Source organism: Myotis daubentonii, chromosome 6 (genome assembly GCF_963259705.1).
Source record: "Myotis daubentonii chromosome 6, mMyoDau2.1, whole genome shotgun sequence".
NCBI classification, from domain to species: Eukaryota; Metazoa; Chordata; class Mammalia; order Chiroptera; family Vespertilionidae; genus Myotis; species Myotis daubentonii.
In genome coordinates, this window is record NC_081845.1 from 60,715,671 (window position 1) to 60,732,671 (window position 17,001).

A 17,001-nucleotide genomic window follows, 5' to 3' on the forward strand; every position below is an offset into this window, starting at 1 on the left:
AAAAATTCATCTTAACGTTAGACTTAGAACTAAGTCAAATTAAAAAATAATGTTTTTATTCATTTCAGAGAGGAAGGGATAGAAACATCAATGATGAATTATGGATCGACTGCCTCCTTCACACCCCCTATGGTGATCTAGCTGGCAACCCAGGCATGTGCTGTGACCTCCTGGTTCATGGGTTGATGCTCAACCAGAGCTACACTGGCCAGGGCAGAAAAGCCAACTTTTGACAATAATCAGAGAATGCAGTTGATAATGGCTACCATGTACTGAGTGACTGCATTATTTTCATGGTTTTATGTTTTACCAGCTTTAATCTTATAGTAGTATTGTTAGTTTCATTTCATTAGTGAGGAAAGAGAAGCTTAAAGAGATTCAAGTGCCTTGCAAAGTTTGTGAAACTGGTAAATTTGCTCAGCAAATACTCGAGAACTGACCCTGGGTTGGCCCTGACACTATGTTAGGTCTGAGAATGCAGCCATAAATAAGAAAGGCAGGACCTCCATTCTAAGGGAGCTTTCACTCTAGGAGTAAAGTCAGGATTTGAACATAGTGGTGTCAGATTCTAAAACTTTTCATCTTAGCTTCCATACTCCCTTCCTGCTAAGAACATTACAGAAGAGATGGATAAAACTTCCAGTGTAACTTAAGAAAGGTGGGGATGGAAACTATATACAGTAGGTCCTCAGGTTACGTTGGAGATCTGTTCCTACAGCACGACGTAAGTGATTTTCGCTGTTAAGTCAGAACCCACCTACATAAGCACCTACGTCACTCACAGGGAGCACATACACAGCAGTAATGAAGTGAAACAATAAAAAAAAATTTAGAATTAAGATAACAATTCCTGACCTTTACTTGTGGTAAATAAATAATAAAAAACATAAAGCACATATGTACATACGTCGAAATGACTGAACTTTTTTTTATAAATAAACCAGTGGCCTAGTGCATGAATTTGTGCACATTGAAAGGGAATTAGAATATTTTAATATCATTATTTGCCCTTTCTCTATAATAGAAGTGTCAGAGATTAAAGAAAATTAGAAAAATGTATGTAAAAGTAATATATAAATTTATTAATAAATAAACAACATGATATAACAAGAACAAACATATGATACAACAAAAACATGATATAAAAACAACATTGATACAGCTGATTCTGCGAGGGACGGGGTTCCCACCGCCCTGCTGTCTGGGTCCTGAGTGTGGGTATCTGGCTCCCCACTCCCTCCTGTCAACAGTCTGGGCCAGCGCCTGTGGGGACACAGTGTCAAGCCCCCGCCAGCGTGAGACCCAGAGTCAAGTCCCCACCCACCCGCATAGGACTCGATGCACGCAGCCCCGCCCACCCACACGCCTGAGCCTCACCCCGCACGCAGCCCTGCCCACCCGTGTGCGCCTCGAAATTGTGTGAGACCCAGACCCGCTGGCGCCTGCATCAAGCCTCCCCCCGCCCCCCCCCCCCCCACGTGCCTGCAAGGCTCCCCTGAGTCCTGGAGTCCCGCCCTATGGGGCCAGCACCACACGGGACTCCCGCGATGCACCTCCTGGTCAAGTCCCTGCTGGCACCCGTGGGGATGCAATGTCAAGTCCCAGTCCACCCGTGCCCACCTGCTGAGCACGCAGCCTCCTGGTGATTGGTCATTACAGTGTGACAGCGTGACGACCACAGGCTTGGACTGCCTGTACTGGAATATGTTGTTGTAGGGAAGAAATATTGGTATATAGGTATCAAGATATGTCAAAAGAAAAACTCTGGGACCTGAGCTGAATGGTGGGGAATGGAAAGTCCATGTAGATAATGTGTAATTCAATAGCAATACCATGTACAGGGTTACATCTCAAATAGCCTAAGTAGTATCTCAGTGTATAACCCTGCACTGTTTAACATGGTGACCATTAGCCACTAATGGCTTCAGGGTACTTGAAATGTGGCTAGTAAAAGCAAGGAATTGAATTTTAAATTTTTTACAATTTTAATTTGAAAACAGATAGTTGATCCAGTTGCTAGATCTTTTAAGCATATTTGGAACAACTTGGGTATGTGAATATATTGTTTAAACTAAACTTTAGGAAACTTAAAAATAGATAATATATTTCTGGTGAAAATTTAGCATCTGAATTGAAATGTGCTATAAGATATTCACTGAATTTTGAAGACTTAGTATAAGAGTAAATATAAAATACCTGTTAATTATTTTTAATATATTGATTACATAATAAAATAATATTTTGGATATACTTTATTAAATAAAATACTAAAATTAGTTCCAACTGTTTAAAAAAATTTTAAAAAATGTGTCTACTAGGGAATTTTAAATTACTTATGTGGCTTGCATTATATTTGTATTGGAGAGTGCTGGCATAATCAAAGCAAAGAAGCTCTGATGAAGAGAGTCTGGTCCATATATTACCTTTTATTTCTAGTATCAAAATATTTTCATAATATACTTCCTTATCCTTTTATCAAAAGTTATGTTTTGCTTTTCATTCTTTCTATTAATGTTAATGATCATGCTAATAACTGTGTCAATATTTCTTCTTATAGTAGAAATATAGAAGTTACTTACACATATACTAATATAAATTCAGTATATATAAGTGTGCACATATTTATTTCCAAAGAGTATTTCCCACAGTAAGATTTTCAAAATAAAAAGTAAACATAAGTATTCTGTGGAACTATATTTAAGGATTCACAGATTTTGGGGAGAAAACACTTTATATACTATACTATATATATATGTATATATATATATGCAAAAGTAAACATTATAAAAAGTATAAAAATAGACAAAAAGATATAAACACAATATATTTTGGTTGGAATTTCAGAGATGTCTTTTTTTCTTCTCTTTTCCCTTTACTTCAAAAGTTAAAAATACTTTTGAAGAAGCATGTATTGTTGCACTTTTGATTTTTTGTTGTACAGTTAATGAACTTGAGAGTTTGGATGACTGGTCATCATCTATTTGGCCTTCCCATTCTTTCGTTTCTTCTTCTTTGATTAATAAAGGTTTTCCTAGAGTTTGGCCAACAAGGTTACAGACTTCTTGAGCTTTGCGCCATGCATTCTCAACAGCAACAAGACAGGCTTGCCGTCTTAGAAATGAAATGCAGAGATTATTAATATGACATTCAATGAACTGTAACACTGAAGAGTTTTGTTTAATTAATTGATAATTTAAAGATGTGCTGAACTTACCGAAGATTTTCAACAGAACCTGGAGTATGATAGAACTGGGGTTGACTGATAACAACAGAGCTATCTAGTTTTTCAACAAGAAAGTTACAAATATTTTGCATTTTTCCAAATTCAGCAAATGTAATGCAGACCTGCAAATGAAATGACACTTGAAATTATTTTCATGCCTGATACATTATTTCAAAATTTTCTCTAAATTAGAGTTTAAAAAGTAAAGCCATATTACACTGAGGTTATTTTACAGTATGTAACAGATATAAAAAGCCTAGCTGATACTTATAACTAAATTATTTTGTTATTAAATTTATTTTTGCTTATGAATTTTATCTAATATTAACTTGAATATTTAAAAATACATTTTAAACCAGTCAGGGACTTTTTATGAAAGAGAAATGGAGGTTTTCCCCCTTCAACTTTATTATTTGGCTGAATTCTAACTCTGTTAAATTTTTCATGACTCCTTAGTCGAATCTATGCCATTAACTTTCTGATTAGCAGTAATTACATCATAGTTCACTTCACTGCTGGCAGTGAGGTAGGTATGTTTCTTCTTCCAGTAGTTATTTTCAGATTTATATGTGGAAACATCTATTTCATTATGTCCCCTTTCTATAAATATGTGGGAGGAATTCCTATAGTTAGCAAGACAAAACTGTAGTCTTAAAAACCTTTTTTAAGGAAGCAGACTAAACCTTTCTTTTAAGGAAAGTTTACACAAGCTTAATATGTAAAACAAAAAAGTACAGGTACTGGACAGAAAACAGGAGTAGCAAAGAGAGAGAGGGGTGCCCTGACCTCCCGAGTCATCTTATACAAGCAGAACAGTTGCCTTTAATCATAAATGCTATCCAGTGAAGACTATGATCGGTCTGATTTCAGTTCCAACTAAATAAGGTATTTTATAATCATTTTGTCAACTTATATTATTTTAAAAAGCTTACTGGGATTTTGATTGGGACTATAATGAAGCTATATATATTTAAGGAAGAACTGATATCTTAATGATATTGAGACTTCCAAATCACTAACAAGGTATGTTTCTCCATTAGTTAGGTCTTCTTTTATTTCTCACAGCAATGATTTGCAATTTCCAGTTATAGCTCTTTCACATTTTTATAATCAGACTCATCCCTAGGTATTTTATATTTTTGCTGCTTATCAATTCTAATAGCTCTTTTGTAGGTTCCATCAGATTTTCCACATAGATGGTCATGTTATCCATGAATAAAGACAATTTTACTTCTCACTTTCTATTCTGGATACCTTTTATTTCTTTTTCTTGCCTGACTGCTTTAGCCAGAAAATTTCAAGTACAATGTTGAATAGAAGTCATGAAAGTAGCTATGTTTGTCTTGTTCCTGATTTAGGCACAAGTATTTAGTGTTTTTTCACCATTAAATATGTAGATTTTTCATAGATTTTTTTTTTATCAGTTTGAAGAAGTTCCCTACTATTTTAGCTTGCTGAGAATTTTTATTAGGAATAGATAATGGATTTTTGTTAAATGCATTTTCTGCATCTATTGAGATGATCATATGGTGTTTCTTTTTTATTTTATTACTGTAGTAAATTAGATTGGCCTGTACTAGCTATATTAAAGTACAAAACAGATTGATATTATCATATAAATGCTTTCATATCTCTGGTCAAGAAGAATCCCCATTAGTTTAGCAATTCAGTAATAAAGTAGAAACTGAATTCCAAAATAGGTGAGATTTTAAGTGCTTTAAATAAATTCATTTCCTGGATAAATCAAATCTCGGCTATTGAAATGTTCTGCATATAAGCCTTCTGAATTATAATTGCTAACCTAAATTACCATAAAGTAACGGGCCAAAACCCTCCCTAAAAGTATGTGTAGTTCTAATTTCCAAAAAAAAGGTGGGCAGATAAAACTGAACAAACTAATTCTAGTGGGCTAGACACCTTTCAATCCCAGGCAAGATTCTAGAACAGAGTATTTTAAAATTTAGTTTATAAGAAATAAGAAAAGGAAAAAAAAAGATTTCTATCAAAGGAAAGAAAATAGGGCCTTTGGTTCATTTTGATCCCTTGCCATAGGCCTCAGCACTTTGCATATTTTCTTTTCTCTTTGGTACTGACTGCCATAACCTATTTTTGTCTTCCCCCTCAAGTCTCCCTGGCTTCCTTGTTCCTGTCTCTGAAGAAATGCATACAGGGCTCCCTCCAGGTAGGCTTTTGTGAATAACAATATAAGGACACAAGAATTTAAGACTGAAATCTTGCAAGGTCCTTAGAATCATACATTCAAACTCTAATTACCGAGTTTCTTGCTGAGACACTAAGTAGAAAACTCATCTGACTTCTAACTTTGCTTTTACTCTTGAGAGTGAAATTCATCAACTCTATACTGTTCTTTTAACCTCTACCTTCTGAATCACTGTCAAATTATTTCTTTCCAAAGGCCAATATATTGAACATGTACATTTGAAATCATTAAGAACAAATGAAGATGTACTAAATTTGACTTCCTAGTTGGTAAATCACCAGAGAAATACCATAGCCATAGGGGGTTTTCATTTTACCTATATATTCATACAAGCCTTAGGATATACTGACATACAGTCTTCATGGCAACATTGTTGCTTACGGTCATAGTTGATTAATGCTACTCAGTATTTTAATTAATTACATAGATAGAACACTGATGATCAAGTCAGCAGTGGAGATAAAGCTGGCAGTACTAAAAATAACATGGCTTGATAAAATTGAGATTTAAAAACAATCCCAATAGGCTGGAAATATAGATCAAATCTAGTGGATAAAATCATCCAGAGATAAGTGTAAAATCCTATAATTCATTTTAAAACAGCAATAACAAAGTGTAAGATAGGAGAAACATAATTTAAAAGCAGCATGTAATAAAGACACTTTTTTTTTTTAGTTGTAATGGTTAACTAAAGGAGTTTCTCATACAAGAAATGGCCAAAGAAACTGGGGATCGCATGTCTAGAGAAGAAAAAAGTAGCATCAATATGATACTGAACTGCAAGTGTGTGCTTCAAGGAAGAAGAATTAGCATTGCTTTGTTCTTGGAGAGGTATACTACTTATAAAAAAGGAGTACTAATAAGTCAATTCTGGTTTAATGTCAGAAAATGTATTTATTAGATGTCTGAAAATGGAATGGGCCTTTTATATTCATGCTTGTCTATGTATAAAGTATTCCACAACAAAAATTAAGAGTTAAAAAAAATTAGATGAGATAATGTATGGAAAACACCTGACAATGGAAAACATGCAATGAAAAGGAGAGGGGAAAACTGTCTGAGTGGTTATACTGCTCTTTCTATTCAAAAGACATTTACTCAGTCTTTTATATCCCAGGCTTTTAAAATCCCTTCTAACACTGAGATTATGTGGATATATGAACTACAAAGCCTATGTTTTTAATCCAAATCCCCTCCTTACACAAAACCACCATTCATCCACCTTTAAAAACGTCACTTAAATAATTTCTAACTTTCCATCTTCTTATCTTTATAGCTAGAGGCCTGGTGCACGGATTCGTGCACCGGTGGGGTCCCTCGGCCTGGCCTGTGCCCTCTCGTAATCGGGGACCCCTCAGGGGATGTTGGACTGCCAGTTTTGGCCCGATCCCCTCAGGCCAGGCCAAGGGACCCCACTGATGCATGAATCTGTGCACCGGGCCTCTAGTATGCACATAAGATCTTTGGTTAATCTCTTCCCATCCTCCCCGCTCTCCACTTCCCTCTAAGATTCATCAGTTTATTCCATGTTTCCATGCCTGTGTGTTGAATGTCTGCCGCCTGGTGGTCAGTGTGCATCATAGTTACCAGTTGAACAGTTGCTTAGGCTTTTATATCTATCTATATAAAAGGCTAATATGCAAAGTGTCCCCTCGGGAGTTTGACTGGGAGACTGAGTGTTTGATTGCTCACTATGATGTGTGCTGACCACCAAGGGGTGGCATGGAACGAAGGAAGGCCCAGCTGGCAGCTGGAAGGCCCCGATCGGCCCTGATTGCTGGCCTAGAGACCTTACCTGTGCATGAAGTTCATGCACTGGGCCTCTAGTATATAGATAAGTAGCAGCAGCATGGTAGGTGGAAGGATAAAGAATCTTTAGAGTGCCTTTCAGGATGAAAGTTTCAGATATTACATGAAAAGTAATGTTCTACCATCTACTCTTAATGTATATATTTAACTGTCCATGAGAATCTTGGTATATGTAGGACATTAGGTGTTACTTTTCACGACATCTGCATCCATAAAGCCACACATTGTTCTTTACCTTGTGAGCCCACCAACCTGGTTTCTGCTGACTGCTGAGGCTGACTTAAAGGCAAGCATGTACTAAATTGTGTGATATGAGTTCTGTGTACCAGGGGGCCCTATACAAAATATAATCAGATTCTCTCTTAAGAAATTTGAGTAAAAGATATTAAAAAGGTAAGTACAGCAGAAGGAAGATGAGCAGAGTTTAGCCAAGTTCTCATTTAGCCATGCCTTATAATAAAACAAGTAGCTCTAATGTACTTTCTGTACATTAAATAATAATTTACTTTCTGCTAATAAAATATTATCTGCCTGAAGGTATGGCTAGGTTATTTCTTGAGTATTTTCCACCTCTAAAGACAAAGATTCTCTGACTAGATAAGATTCCACTCTAACCCCATTCTTGCTTCCTGTGGCAAGGCAGCAAGCATGCACCAAGCATATACCCCAGGATGTTCCTAATCAGAAACAGACAGCAGTCCTGTAACCTAATCACAACTATAACATACTCTGATTCATAAATTCTGATCATAAAATCTTTAAAGATCAGTAAAAAGTATACACAGTTGTGGGAAATAAATGCTTTCATTGAGTATACAAAAATATTTTGTTCTTTCCACAACACAATAAAATTGCATTGTGAAACAAAAGAATGTTAAAAAAAGTGTTTCAATCCTTTGTTATGACTTTATAAATTTGCTTTTTATCTAAAAAGAAATTTCTCTCTCGTAGTGTTTCCTGCTCACTATGTAATATTACAAAGTTTTATTCAGGTGGTAATTAACTGCAACTTCCCCCTTGCTATTTTTATTGCATTTCAAAACAACTTCTCTTAAGTATATCTCATTACATTTATTTTAAAAGCTCACAGATATGTAACACCAAAAATGATTTTGAGAAAACCTTTTATCAATACCATGAGAAACATTTCTCCTGTACATTTCAGTTCAAGAACAAAAATAAATGCAAATTATTCACACAAAGTCATGCTGTTTTCAGTTATTTGTAAGTACTTACCTCTGCTTCCATGTGATAAGCATTTTCCACTCTTCTAAAATCCTTTGTCACAGTTACATTTTCTGCCTGAAACAGAAAGTACAAGGGTATGATTACTAAATGTCTGGCAACTAAATGGAATTACTCTAAAGGAATGTTAGAGTTTTTTAAATATTTAATATACAGTCTGGCCAGTGTGGTTCAGTGGTTGGGCACTGACCTATGAACCAGGAGGTCACAGTTCAATTCCCAGTCAGGGCATATGCCTGGGTTGCAGGCTCGTTCCCTAGTGTGGGGCATGTGGGAGGCAGCCAATCAATGATTCTCATCATTGATGTTTCTACTTTTCTCTTCCTCTCCCTGAAATCAGTAAAAAAAATTTTAAAAATATATATTTAATTTACAAATAATTTAATATAAATGTACTGAATATTTATAGTATGCAACTTTGGGCAAGTTACTGAACTTTTTTGAGCCTTAGTTTCTGCATTTATAAAATTAGGTTAATACCAAGTATATATTACACAGAATTGTTTTGAGGACTTAATGACAAGTTATATATATACTAGGGGCCCGGTGCACGAAATTCGTGCACTGGGTGTGTGTGTGTGGGGGGAGTGTCCCTCAGCCCAGCCTGCCCCCTCTCACATACTGGGAGCCCTCAGGCGTTGACCCCCATCACCCTCCAATCGCAGGATCGGCCCCTTGCCCAGGCCTGACGCCTCTGGCCTAGGCGTCCAGCCCCGGGCAGCGGGGACTTGCAGTGGCAGCGGGGGGGGGGGGGGGGGGGGGGGACGCCGCGATCGCGCGGGCTCCGCTCCTGCCCCTGCAGGACCCCTCTGGCTGAGGCGTCCGGCCTGGGCAGCGGGGACCCACAGCTGCAGCGGCCCCACGATCGTGGGCTTCGCTTTAGGCCCAGGCAAGGGACCCCTAGCTCCTGAGACTGCCAGCTTTGACCTTGCCCAGCTCCCATCGCTGGCTCCACCCCTACTTCCTGCTACCACTGGCCAGGGCGGCAAAGGCACCTGATTCTCTGATCATGGCTGGGGGGCAGGGCAAAGGCGGCCTCCCCCCAGCTCTTAGCTCCCCCCTGGGTTTCCGATCACTGTCAGTGGCAGGGGGCTTCTTCCTGCTTTCCCTTTCGTGTCCCTGTATTGTGCCTACATATGCAAATTAACTGCCATCTTGTTGGCAGTTAACTGCTATTCTTAGTTGGCAGTTAATTTGCATATAGCCCTGATTAGCCAATGAAAAGGGTAGCTCGTACGCCAATTACCATTTTTCTCTTTTATTAGTGTTGATAGCACTTAACACAGAGAAGATACTAAGCAAATGTAGATGCCATGCTATTTTAATATAAAAGATGCTATAAAAGTTTTCTAAAATATTGGACCCAGACCAGTTTTTGAAAATATTAATGCTTTATGAATCTCTGCATAAATTTCAGGTACACAATTTTGATAAAAATGTTAAATTTTTTATTTACTTTTCAAAATAGTTTTTAAAATTTAGTAAAATGAACTCTTTAGCTACTTTCATCTTTGGGGACAGGCATACCTTATGTTTTACAAAATTTCTGTATCCTTCAAAATATATGCTAAATAAATATAAAGATTATTATGCTCAATAATAATTTAATTGTATGTTCTTTTTAAATTTTATTGATTTTAGAGAGCAAGAAACATTGATTTGTTGTTCCACTTATTTATGCATTCATTGGTTGATTCGTGTGCCCTGACCAGGGATCAAATTAGAAACCTTGGTGTATGGGGATGACACTCTAACCTGAGCTACTTGGCTGGGATCTAATTATATGTTCTTTTGTAAGGGACCTACCTGCATCTGAATTTTAAGATATAAACTAAGTTCAAATAGTTTATATTATCCAGAAAAATTAGAAAAAGCTTTAACCCAAAAATTTGAACTAAAGTTCCAATTATAGCTCTAATGCAGGGATGGGCAAACTTTTTGACTCGAGGGCCACAACGGGTTCTTAAACTGGACTCAGAAGAAGGAGCCGTGTTTCCCAACGTTGCCATGTTAACACTGCTGCTGGTGAAGGAGTGGAGGGGAGAGCAAGAGAACCCTCCGCTCTTTCGGCTCCACGGGCCGGATAGAACAGCCGAACGGGCCGGATCCGGCCCATGGGCCGTAGTTTGCCCACGGCTGCTCTAATGCCTGTCATTCTCATGAAAATATTTATGCATTTTTATGATAAAGACTAGAGGCCCAGTGCATGAAAATTCATGCACTAGAAGGTGGGTCCTTCAGCCCGATCTGTCCCCTCTCACAGTCCAGGAGCCCTCAGGGGCAGGAGGCAACCTGGCCATCAGGGGAAGGCGACACCCCCATCACACCTCTGCTGCTGTCACTGACAGCAGCGCAAGCCTCAGCCGGGCCCTGGTTACCTGAGCCTCAGGCGGCCCTGGGTGGCTGGGCAGCCGCCATCTGAGGCTTGCCTGTGCCTCGGGGTCGGCCCTAGGCGGCTGGCAGGCTGAGGGGACAAGGGGACTCCGGAGGCAGGCACACAGAGCGGCCGGACCCACCTGGGGACAGGGCCAGCCTTGCTGCGTGCCTGCTGCCCTGGCGGGGCCGAGGGGACTGGGCGCCACCATCTTGTGGCTGTGGGCGCTGCCATCTTTGAGGGCGGGGCAGTCAATTAGCATACTCCCTCCTTATTGGCTGTGGGTGCCACCATCTTTGTGATGGTGTGAGGGTCAATTAGCATATTCCCTCTTTATTAGGTAGGATAATTGCTGACTGTAGAAAACTTAGAATGCAGATAAATTTAAAATGAAACTGTACTGTATTTCTTGTGATCAGCTTTATTCACTTGATTAACATGAAACTTTTTTGTCACTTAATATTCTTTTATATTGGGGAAAAGGAGACATATGTAAAACTTTAGACAATAAATACACTTAAAAAAATATAAAAATATATTCTTTTATAACATAAACTTATCCTCTACCAAGACATTAAAGCAGCAATATACTCTAGTGGTTAAGAGCATGTGGTCAGAGTTCTTGGCTGGAGTCTAAACACTGCCACTTCCTATCTGTGTGACTTGAACAAGCTAATGCCAATAACTACTGTGATCCTGGGAGTTCTCATCTCTAAAGCAGCAACTAAACTGCCAGTCTCATATGATGGGAGTATCACATAAGATAACATCTGTAAAAGGTCTAGCAATAGTATAAAGTTTTTTTTATTATCAATAATATCCAAACTCCTCAGTATTGCACACAAGGCCTTCCTTCATGTTCTGTGTACAGCTTTCCTCTTCAGTCTTATCGCTTGATTCCCCTCCACTTTCCCTAAGCACTCCTGTGCCCTAGCCATAGGGAGCTGTGTATGTTCTAAACACATACACTTGCTGCACTCTAGTGTGAAACTGGAATGCTTTCCTGCCAGCCACTGTTTAAGATCTGACACATGTCATTTCCATTATGAAAGCTTTCTGGAATTCCTCAAGTAAAATGAACATTCTTTTCTTACACTACTATATTGCATCATGTACATACTTTCATCACAACATCTACTATGTATTAGTCTATTCCGATCGGGTGACTCCTTCAGCACAATACTGAAATTTTACTCCTTCTCCATTTCTGGTGCCTAGCAACATGTTTAAGGCCTCCATTACATGTTTATAGAAAAAAAAATACAGTTATGAAGCTCACAGCCTGTGAGAGGAACATAAAAACCAGAAAACAAAAAGAATTACACATTACCCTAAGTGCTGTTTTAAATTGAACAGTGGTAGGAAATGCCTAGTAAATGTCTGATGGTTGAATGAGTTCTGCTTAGAACTTTAAAATATTTTCCAAGAAAACCCTAAAAAATGAGGCTTATGCCTTCAGACATGAAGCTATGTGATCATGAAACTATATATGACCTGTAATATAGTTGAAGTCATTGTTTATGCTTCTCTCATATTTTTCTTTTATTCATTCAGAAACCATTTTCTGAGTATGCACTATGTGATATATATGAAGCAAACAAGGGCAAAATGATCTCTTCTCTACAGAGGTTTAGAATATGGAGGAGAGACAGGTAAAGCAACACATATAATACAGAACGGTAAGTTTTATTACAAGTGGGGAGTGAAGTGTGGCATGACAGGGACTACTGTTAGGAAAATAATGCCAAGGAGGTGAACTTGGGCTAGTCTTCGGAGGAAAAAAAAAAGGAAGTCAGCTAGTAGTCAACCAGGAGAGAAGGTGGACAGGAAATGATAGAGTTAGGCTGTATCTATAAAGCAAAGGAGTTTGGAATATGAGGAGCCCTTTAAACGGGGGAGTGATGTTTATAAACCCAAGATTCCAAAGTTTAAAATAAATAAAGGCTTTGTGAAGACCCATTATAATTCGTCCTGCAAAGTAATATAAATTATTTTTTTTTCATTACCTATTGAACAAATTACCTACATGACTGCTTTTCTCCATTAGCAGAGATAATTGGAAGATTACTCACCTTTGTATGTCTTGCCCTGAACACTGAATCTTAATATAATCTTAACTGTAACCTGGACATAGTAATTTATTTTGTTTTACATATTAGAAGTTACAGTCAGTGGGAGTAGTACACATTTTATGTAAGTAACTTAAGAATCAGGTTTTATTCAACAGGACTGCAGTACTGGCAGCAGTTTTTCTCGGAAAATATTTCTCTCTATATTAAATACATTAAATTCATTTTATTCACATTATTTTAATTAGCATTTGCATTCTTCTAAACTGAAAAATCATTTAGAGACATTCTTTTACAACTGATTTTAAAAATAACTTTGTTTGTAAATGCAGTACAAGTATGTTTTCTCCTTAAAGTAAAAACTTGATTTTTCGGATGTGTCATTTCTAACAATAAACTGGAAGCACTTTCATAAACTCAGTGTTACCCTGGGTCAATCGCAACTATGGCCTTTAGGGTCCTATTCTGTAAAACGGAAGAACTGAGAGAGTTGCCCCATTCATTCTATGGTTTCTGATTTTCTTTCATTCTAATTATCCTCCGCAGCCTGGCATTGTCGGAAGCAAGCTGTGTTTTGGTTTCAGGAATACAGGAGTTCAAATATCGCCTTGGCTGACGTTCAGAACATTACTTATTACTTAACCTCTTAAATCTGGAAAATGAAGGTATTAAAACCTGCCTAATGAGGCTGTTGTATGGATGAAACAAGGCTGCTTCATTTTTTTATTCTGTTCTTAAAAATAGGCTTAAGGTTAGATTTATTTAGTGATTTCATTGACACCTGGTAATAGGGGTATTTTATATAGGCGGCATCTACAATATAACAGCTTAATTTTTTAAAACTGAAAAATTTGGAGAAAACCTTTGAATCTTCAAGGACGCCCTCTCCCCACCCCCATTCCTGTTTGCCCAAAATACTGAAGGGCCTTTCCACGCGAAGCTTTCCGGGGCTGGGAGGAGGAAGTAGGTCATGCTTTTCACTTGCCAATTCCGAGGTGCCGCATCAGAACAAAAAACGAGTCGGGTACAGCACACTACTTAGGCAAGCACTGGCATCTAATGTTTCAAGTTTGACAGCTCATCATTACGAGGGTAAAAACCAAACTACGGCAGCAAATATCGCCATGTAAAAAAAAAACCCCTACTCAATTTGCATTTTCTCATTTTGGAAGTCACGGCAGCCAGTAATCACCTTCCTCAAGAAGGATGGGCTGAGGATTCTCGCTGCCGGGTCCTGGCGCCTGTGATCCCGCTGCGACAAAGACGCCTCCGATGCTCGAGCCCCTCCACCCCTCCACCCCCGCTCCAGCCGCCATGGGGACCAGACCCTCTGCCATCTGTTTCTGCGCCCCGGCTCCGGCCCCTCCTCCCACGCAGAGCTCTCACCTGCAGACCCTGCTGCTGGAGGCTCTGCGTGATGTAGTCCAGGCGGCGGCAGACGCTCTTCTTGGCCTCGGCCGCCGCCTCCTTGGTGCTGCTCACCCGCACGGCGACCTGCGCCCGGTCCGGACTCGCAGACACCTCCGCGGCGCCGCTCACGTGCACCTCGCGGGCCGAGGTCTGGGCCTGCGCCGAGGAGAGCGGGTGGCGGGGGATGGGCAGCGTTTCTCCGCCCGAGACCAGATTGTTCTCCCGGCTCCGGTCCGCCCAGGGAACCAGTTCCACGAACATCCGAGACCGAGAAGCTTGTGGCAACGACATAGTGATGGCGGCTGGGTTACCATAGCAACTCGGAGCGGACGGCGGCCGAAGCGGCCACAGCGCGCCGGGGCTTCCCTGTGCGCGGCGCAAAGGCTGCCGGGAAGGGCTGGGCGGCGCGGGAGCTTCTAGAGCGGGAGCTGCGCTGAGTGGAGAGTTTTGCCGCATGTTCCTTACACGGTGTTGGCCGAACGGCTCGTCCTAGTGTTTAACAGCTTCACCACGTGGCCCTCCAAAGTCGTAGTGGGCTTTCTCCGCGGCCTTCTTCTCGCGGAGGCCCGCCGCCCCGCGCCCGCCGCCCTCGCCCGCCTCTCGCGGGCGAACCTCGGAGGCAGTTCCCGAACGGCCCGCGCAGCCCGGCGGGACTCCCGGCTCTTCCCCGCGTCTCCCCGTCGCGGTCTGTGATTGTCAGCCGCGTCCTCTCCGACTTCCCCGGCCCCCGGCACAGCTGCTTAGCCGCGGTGCGCGAGGGGTGGCCGTGGGCAGGGACTGCTCATTGCCACTGTGATTTGGGGAGTTGGAGTCCTCGAATCTCATTTTCATCGTCTCAAAAGCCACGTTGATAAGACGATTCCCGTTTGCAACGTGGTGGTCAAGGGCTTGCACATGCAAAGCCGAGAGGAGCAGACGGACAGCTGACTAGGGCAGCCGAAGCTGCGGCAGGTGCCGAGCCGCTCGCGCTCTCCCGAGGGCCCTGGAGCCGTAGCCTTAGACGCGGACCGACGAGCGGGCTGGGCGGCACCCCGGTGCGCGCCACGTGGACACTGCCGGCCTGAACGACTTAGATCTTATTCATCCCCCTTTCTCGAGAGAACAACACAACCCTCAGCCCACTGATCACCATTCGGTAGGTTTTCTTCTTACCACTCAGTATGTAAAAACATCTAGTCCTCCCGTCCTGGAGGAGAAAAAGAATTTTTTTAATAACTATTTTTTTTTTTAAGGACAACTATTCTCACAAAAGGAGCCTGAAAAAGCCTACTGCCCATCCTCAAGTAGTTTCTTCTGCACTACTTTTCTTTCCTAGTAAGATAATGCAGCTACAACAGGTGGTACCCCCTTCTCCTTTATTGGCCTATCATTTGGTTAATTTTGTCTGTTTATTTTGATGTTTGTCATTACTTAAAAACAATTATATGATAGTATTCTAATTTAAAAACGTGAAAAACTTCCCCCATATTTTTAATAACCTGAGAGAAAATAATGTTTCTTGAACTTGATGGAAAGTTCATTTTTCCTAATGATAAGTATAGAAAAATAATCTCCAAAGAGAATTATTGAATTAACGGATGCCATAAGTAAAAAGCAGCAGAAGTTTTAAATGCATATAAGTATTTAGGAAATGATAGCAGATTTCAAATAAATGGGAAGATGAATAAGGGATACAGGGATAATTGGTTAGCTATATGAAAAATGAATTGTTCTATCTCATATCATATAATGAAAATAAAATTCAGAGGAGACATAAATATTGGAATAAAATATAGGTGAATATAAATATCATTCTGGGAATAGGAAGGACTTTCTAAGCACAATTTCAAATGAAGCAACCATAGGAAAGGTATGAAAATTTTGACTAGACTAAAAAAAAAAAAAATTCAGTGTACACATCAAAACAAAAGGGGGGGGGGGGCCCTGGCCAGCCTGGCCTTGACCTATGAACCTGGAGGTCATGGTTGGATTTTGATGAGGGCACATGCGGGGTTGCGGGCTCCATCCTCACCGTGGGGTGTGCAGGAGGCAGCCAGTCAATGATTCTCTCTCATCATTGATGTTTCTATCTTCTCTCTCCCTCTCCCTTCCTCTCTGAAATCAGTAAAAAATATATTGTAAAAAAAGGTGAGAGGGAAAATGAATTGGGAACAATATTTGTAAATTAAAAATATTTGTAAAACAATTATTTTATACAAAAGGCCAATAGCCTTATGTTTAGAGAGCTCTTTTCTTTTCAGAAGAAAATAAAAGAAAAATGGATAACGAACAGAGGCAAACTGTATCAGCTAGGCAAACTGTAACAAAATACCACAAACTGGATGGCTTAACAGAAATTTATTTTCCCACAGTTCTGGAGGTTAGAAGTCTAAGATGAGGTGTTGACAGGTTTGGTGTCTTCTGAAGCCTCTTTGATTTTCAGAAAACCTCACATGCCCTTTCCAATGTACACAAGCATTCCTGATGTTTCTTCCTCTTCTTATAAGACCGCCAGTTCTCTTAGATCAGAGCTCCACCCTAATGACTTCATTTAACTTTAACTTCCTCTTGAAAGTCTCCTATTCCTACATATAGTCACATTGGGGGTCAGCATTTCAACATATGAATTTGGGAGGGAGGAGCACAATTCAGTTCATAATACAAACCAATG

At 40.1% G+C, this 17,001-nt stretch overlaps 1 protein-coding gene across 2 annotated transcripts; it reads right to left on the bottom strand.

Annotated features, from left to right (window-relative positions):
• Positions 1-2,607: 2,607 nt before the first annotated feature.
• On the bottom strand, positions 2,608-14,831 carry IRAK1BP1 (interleukin 1 receptor associated kinase 1 binding protein 1). Of its 2 annotated transcripts, XM_059701140.1 has the most exons (4): positions 14,328-14,797; positions 8,490-8,555; positions 3,215-3,345; positions 2,608-3,111 (listed from the first exon to the last, which is right to left on the bottom strand). In XM_059701140.1, the coding sequence occupies exons 1-4, from the start codon at positions 14,640-14,642 to the stop codon at positions 2,841-2,843; spliced, it is 783 nt and encodes a 260-aa protein (XP_059557123.1). In that variant the 5' UTR covers positions 14,643-14,797; the 3' UTR covers positions 2,608-2,840. The 2 variants fall into 2 exon arrangements, with proteins under 2 accessions (XP_059557123.1, XP_059557125.1); XM_059701142.1 differs by lacking the exons at positions 2,608-3,111; positions 3,215-3,345 and adding an exon at positions 7,433-7,588 and having other exon boundaries at positions 14,328-14,831.
• Between the last annotated feature and the right edge of the window lie 2,170 nt (positions 14,832-17,001).